This window comes from Sceloporus occidentalis, unplaced genomic scaffold (assembly GCF_023333645.1).
Source record: "Sceloporus occidentalis isolate IW3139 unplaced genomic scaffold, rSceOcc1.0.p SCAF_10, whole genome shotgun sequence".
Classification (NCBI taxonomy): domain Eukaryota; kingdom Metazoa; phylum Chordata; class Lepidosauria; order Squamata; family Phrynosomatidae; genus Sceloporus; species Sceloporus occidentalis.
The window spans coordinates 19,897,965-19,903,964 of NW_028316990.1; the positions used below are offsets into that span (position 1 = coordinate 19,897,965).

Sequence of the window (6,000 nt, forward strand, 5' to 3'; positions counted from 1 at the left end):
CCGACAGACACTGACCATAGAGTTGTACTGGAGGAGCTACAAAGGCCTAGTAGAGTGTTCTTTCTAGGAATCTCTAGGTTCTCCAGTGTAACTCTGTGGTCAACGTCTGACAGACACTGACCACAGAGTTACACTGGAGGAGCTACAAAGGCCTAGTAGAGTGTTCTTTCTAGGAATCTCTAGGTTCTCCAGTGTAACTCTGTGGTCAACGTCCGACAGACACTGACCATAGAGTTACACTGGAGGAGCTACAAAGGCCTAGTAGAGTGTTCTTTCTAGGAATCTCTAGGTTCTCCAGTGTAACTGTGGTCAACGTCCGACAGACACTGACCAAGGCCTAGTAGAGTGTTCTTTCTAGGAATCTCTAGGTTCTCCAGTGTAACTCTGTGGTCAATGTCCGACAGACACTGACCATAGAGTTGTACTGGAGGAGCTACAAAGGCCTAGTAGAGTGTTCTCTCTAGGAATTTCTAGGTCCTCCAGTGTAACTCTGTGGTCAACGTCCGACAGACACTGACCATAGAGTTGCACTGGAGAAGCTACAAATGCCGAGTAGAGCATTCTTTCTAGGAACCTCTAGTTAAAGTTGACCATAGAGTTGCCCTGGAGGACCTAGATATTCCTAGAGAGGATATATTAACCAAATCCGTGAATAATCAAATCCGCGAAAGCAGAGAGACGAGTGTATTTTTAATGGCGGATAATGACCGGCTATTAATAAGGACCGTTCTTCTTCCCGCCTGCCCTCTCTTTCTTTGCCCGCAGGTCCCAACACGTATGAGGACGCTGCAGCCTATATCCAAGCACAATTTGAAAGCAAAAACCGCTCCCCGAACAAGGAGATTTACTGTCACATGACCTGCGCGACGGACACAAACAACATCCAGGTTGTATTCGACGCCGTCACCGACATCATCATTGCCAACAACCTCCGAGGCTGCGGCTTATACTGACTTCCCTCCCTCCTTCCTCCCTTCCTCCTTTCCATCCTGTATAGCAACCAACATATTTGGAAACAATCACAGCGAGAGGAAATAATAAAAATTAAAATTAAGAATTAAAAGTGTTTTGGGGAGGGGGGGAATAAAGGCAAAACGAAATACGAGTCTCTCTCACACACACGCACGCACGCACACACCAATAATAACGATTATTAATAACAACGAATCATGCAAGTTGGTAAATAAAAAGGCGTAATGAAAAATTTTATATATATCTATATATATATATAATATTGAATATTATATATATACTATTTAAAGAAACACTTTTGTTCTTCTTCTTAGTTTGCCTCAAGAGAGCTCTTGGAAAGGTCTTAGCCCCGTCTTTCCTGCGCAAACAAAGGCAGATAAATAATCCGATTGAAAGAGAAAATAAGGAAAAAATAGACCAACCGATAAACCATCCACTGGATTTTTTCTAAGCGCTCCTCCCGTTCTATCGAAAGCATACGACAGCTTTCAGGATTTTAAAACGAATCAACTTTCTTAAAATAAGGTGGGTTGGGAAGTAGTAATCTTGTTTTTTAAAAAACTCCTTTGTGCACCAGGGTGCTTTCGGGGAGAGAAATCCTTCTTTTTGTGGTTACTATGTTTTGCCGTGTTTGTTTTTCATTTTTACCGCCAGTGGACTTGGCTTTCCGGGTTTTTGCTTGGCTCCGTTTGGCTCCTTTATGGCCCGAACGCACCCAAAACGACGCATTGTCGCTGGGGAGAAAATGCAGGAAAAAGATGCGAGTCCATCCCTTCCAATGCACACAGATTACATAAAACAAATCAGTGCCCTTCCCCTGACTGTGCAAAAAGACTCCTTAGTTCGATGAATGTAACTTGCTTCCCCCGCGAAAGTGCAAAAGATGCTTGTATTCGTTCTTCTTTCTTTGAACCAGCATGGGCAGCGGGAAGAAAAGGGGTAAATTCTGTCTGCAACGCAAATGTTGCACCTCTAACAGCACCCAGGTATCTACCCACGAAAGCGTAACGTCGGTGCCAAGTTTTCTATTTAGGAAAAGGGCATTTCTCCCTTCCCCAGAATTACCAGATTAAAACCCCAATTTAAATGCCATTTTATTTCACTCCTAATTTAGAGAAATGATTCCCTTTTCCCTCCTTATCCTAGCCCCCAAATATTCATGTTCATACCTAGATACCTATCTCTCCTTCATCTTCGTTTCTGCTGAGACCTCCTCTGCTAGTAGCATGACCTTCTGCGCCTTTGCAAAAAAGGCCCACCTTTCCTTATTGCCTCCAAATTGTTGGAACGGCTCTGAATTTCTGAAGGATGCTATCCTTAGTGGAGTCTTTGACATTTTGAACATATAAAGCCAAAAATTTGTCAGAGGTGCTTGGGTCTTCCTGCATTGCAGGGCGTTGGACCGGGTGGAGACCTGGAGGTCTCTTCCAACTCTATGATCCTATGGTTCCCCCCCCCCCCCCTGCGCTTTGTAAGGAAGAACGGACGGATCTCTCTCATCCTTTATTTTAAATAAACACACACGCAACATAAAACACACAACATGCATGTTGACATTGGCCAACCCGTTCTTACAGAGCCGTTCTCCATTCGAGACGGTTATGATTGTAAGTTGGCGATGGCGGGGTCCAAGAAACCGTGGATCCCCTCTCCTCCGTAGATCCGAAACAAACCATCTAATGTCTGTACAAAACCTAAAAGCTGTTGAGCTGAGACATCTTCATAGAGGCTTGCCGTCTTTCCAAGAACAAGATTGGAGAGTTGAGATATTGCTTAAACCTAGATCTATGGGGGGGAATAGGCAAAGTTTTTCCAGAGTTGTAGGGCTCCCATTCCTGGCTCCTTTTCCCCCTTTTGTTACAGGTGCTGTTTCTTTTTCTCTCCATGAAGGCAGCAGGAGAAGGAAAATGATATGATATGATATGGTATGATATGGTATGATATGATATAATATAATATATTTTCCTTGCCTCCTGCATCTTTTGCTCCCCTGCGTCCTAAAAGGGAGGAGGTTGCCGGCATCAAGCAATTCCTTTCCGACTTTTGAGCCTTTGCTAGGTGCGCCGTCACTCATTCCAGATTGGCAACCAGGAAAAAAGATTAATATTAATACCAAATAAGAATAAATTACCTTGAAAGAATCTCTTGCATCCAGATCATAAGCAAACAAGCTCGACTTCCGAGGCGACTGGGCATCCGGAAAGAGGTGCATCTTCCTTCTTTAGTTTGAATCAGGGTCTGTCGTTTTGAATCGTCTCCTTCGCTCTCTGGCTTTGTATTTTAAATTTTTTAATAAATCACCAACGTCACACGGGTCCCAGATGGTCAAAAGAAACTACTTAAGTAATTTAATTACTTAATTACTTAAATTACCCCTCCGTTTAAGGTTCCTCTTTTCCTCCGAAGGACACTGTGTATTGCGTACCCAATTCCACCCTTTCCTTCATTTTCCGTATCATTATTTTTTTAATAAAGCAGGTTAGTTTGGGTTGGGAGGGTGCTTTTTTTCTTCGTCTGTCCGTCCGTCCGTCCGTCCGTCCGTCCGTCCGTCCGTCCGTTCGCTCGTTCCGTTCTTTAAAAATTTATTTTATTTATTTAATTTTATTTTTTGATTTCCCTCCGAGCTTCAATGTGAACGCTTTTTCTTCGTAACGCTCCCTCCCTCCCTCCCTCCTTTTCGTGGATGGCGTTTTCTCTCTCACGCGTTCCCTTCGTCTTTCTATCTCTCTCTCTCTCTTTCTCTCCTTTTTTTTGTTTGGTTTTTTTCTCTCATGTGCGGATGTTTGTGCTGCGAAGAAAAACACAAAAACGATAAAAAACGAGTAAAAAAAAAGAGAAAACGGTCTTTTAAAAAAATTAAAAAATACACACACACACATAAAAATATATATATAAATAAGAAAAACCGAATGTAGTTGTTTACATTATTTTAAAAAGAAAAAAAATGCCACTGTTTTCATGATCGACCCTTTTTTTGTCATTTCTACTTTGATTCAGACGTCTTCACGGTTTCACTTTTAAGAGGTACCTTTGCTGGGAAAAGCCAGTTGCACCGATTTCAAATGATAAAATAATAATAATACTATTAAAAGAGGAAAAACTAAAGAGCGCGCATACATACATACATATATATAAATGTATATGTATATGTATATATGCCCGCCCGGTCTTTCTAAGCCTTTCTATTACCAATCAGTGAGGTTTCTGTGATCTATTAGACACTGCCAATTTCTTTCTCTGACTAATGGAAAAAATTCATGTGTAGCTTAATAAAGAGAATGTTTGTCTGTACCACCAAGGCTCTTTCTCGCTCCACTTCTGAGTCAAGACTCCAGTTCTTTTTACTTATTATATATAAAGGTATATAATTTTATTTTATCGACACCATTTCTTCTTTCGTTTCCCCTCGGAGGAGGGTTTGGGTACGAATCGCTCCTGGCTATGGGTTCGGGAGACCTTCTGAGCATCTTCTCGACCTCTTCCGTCAACTTGGCAAATCGAGGAGGGTCATTCGGTAAAAAGCAAATTACATGGGTGTCTGAGGCCAACGTAACTATGCCGGCGGCGCAGTGCCAAAGGTAAGATGGCAGCTGGCGCCAGGACAAGATGGAAGATGGCATCGGAAGTCATCTTAGGCAGGAGAGAAGGTTGCCTTGCCAATGTTCCTGAATTACTAGGGAGATGCCAGAGCAACTTTTTCTAAAAAAGGTGCATATTATGGGTTTTTCAGACTATGTGGCCATGTTCTAGAAGAGTTTATTCCTGATGTTTTGCAAGCATCTTCTCTGAAGATGCCAGCCAGATTCAGGTAAAACGTCATTAATAAACTCTTCTAGAACATGGCCACATAGTCCAAAAAACCAACAAAAAACTATGGATGGTGGCCATGAAAGCCTTTCACTTCACATTGGTGCCATCTTGCTCTTCCATCTCTGCCCTTCTACTACTTCCCAAAATCCCTTATGCTAATCTGATAGCGTTACGCCCATCTAAATGACCAAGACAAGACTCTGGCCTCTATATCTTGATTTAACATTGGGATTAAACCCATAAACTATCCCAATGAGTTACTGAGTTAAACACTCACTTAAGAGAGCCTTATGTCCAGCGATTTGATGGGAATACTAGGTTTGCCAAGTCCAGATCATACCTAGCCCCCCCCCCCCCCCCCAAAATTAAGATACCAGTTTTCATGATGCTCAGATTTAAATAAGAACCCCGGAACCCAGGTCACCATATATACTTGACTATAAATTGACCTCATATGTAAGTCGAGGGCAGGTTTAGGGCGACAATTAAGGATTTTGATATGACCCATGGATAAGTCGACGGTAAAACTTAGGGGCATGTAATGAAGGATGTAAAGGGCAAAGCAAAGGAAAACAAAAACTTACAAAATCCCAGCAGGCATAACTACTTGTGCTCATACTAAAGGTTGGATTTATATTGCGCGCCCTTGCCCTATGCAGGGATCTGTTCTGGATCCCTCTGCGTAAGGCAAATAGCACGTATGCTTGAGCCCCATTGAAAATAATGGGGCTCATGCATGATGTGCAGTGCAGTGCACATTCCAGAGGCACACGCACCATTATAACCCCATCGCGCGCCTTTCAGCATAAGCTGAAAGCCACATAAAAGGTGCCCGTGTATGACGTGGGCACACTGTACATGAGTATATTCAGTATATCCAGAGACACCATTGGACCATTTAGCTCAGGACTGTCAGCACTGACCAGAAGAATTGAATTTCAGCCTTAGTTCTTGCTGGAGATGTCAGCCATTGAACCAGAGACTTCCTGCATGGAAAAAGTGCACACTTCCATTCCAACAGCGCATGCCTTAGAAACATGACATTGCAGTCAAGCAGGTAAAGAAATATTGTTTTAATAAAACCCGGAGGCTTTTAAAGGTGTCCTAATTACAACACCAGAGCAAAACGGTGTCCCTTATGTAAAATAGGAAATCAAGGTTTGCTATTTGGAGTTTATACTTTTCCCCCCGTATTTTCAAACTGTGGATGCTTGAATC

The 6,000-nt window shown here is 42.5% G+C and overlaps 1 protein-coding gene across 2 annotated transcripts in view; it reads left to right on the plus strand.

The window, feature by feature from the left end:
• LOC149306046 (guanine nucleotide-binding protein G(o) subunit alpha) overlaps positions 1–4,270 on the plus strand; it is a 104,431-nt gene extending 100,161 nt beyond the window's left edge. For both annotated transcript variants that reach the window (XM_089540382.1, XM_089540379.1), the window contains exon 8: positions 766–4,270. In XM_089540382.1, the coding sequence (XP_089396508.1) occupies positions 766–953 (188 nt within the window). In that variant the 3' untranslated portion in view covers positions 954–4,270. The remainder of the gene's footprint in view (positions 1–765) is intronic.
• The last annotated feature ends 1,730 nt before the right edge of the window (positions 4,271–6,000 follow it).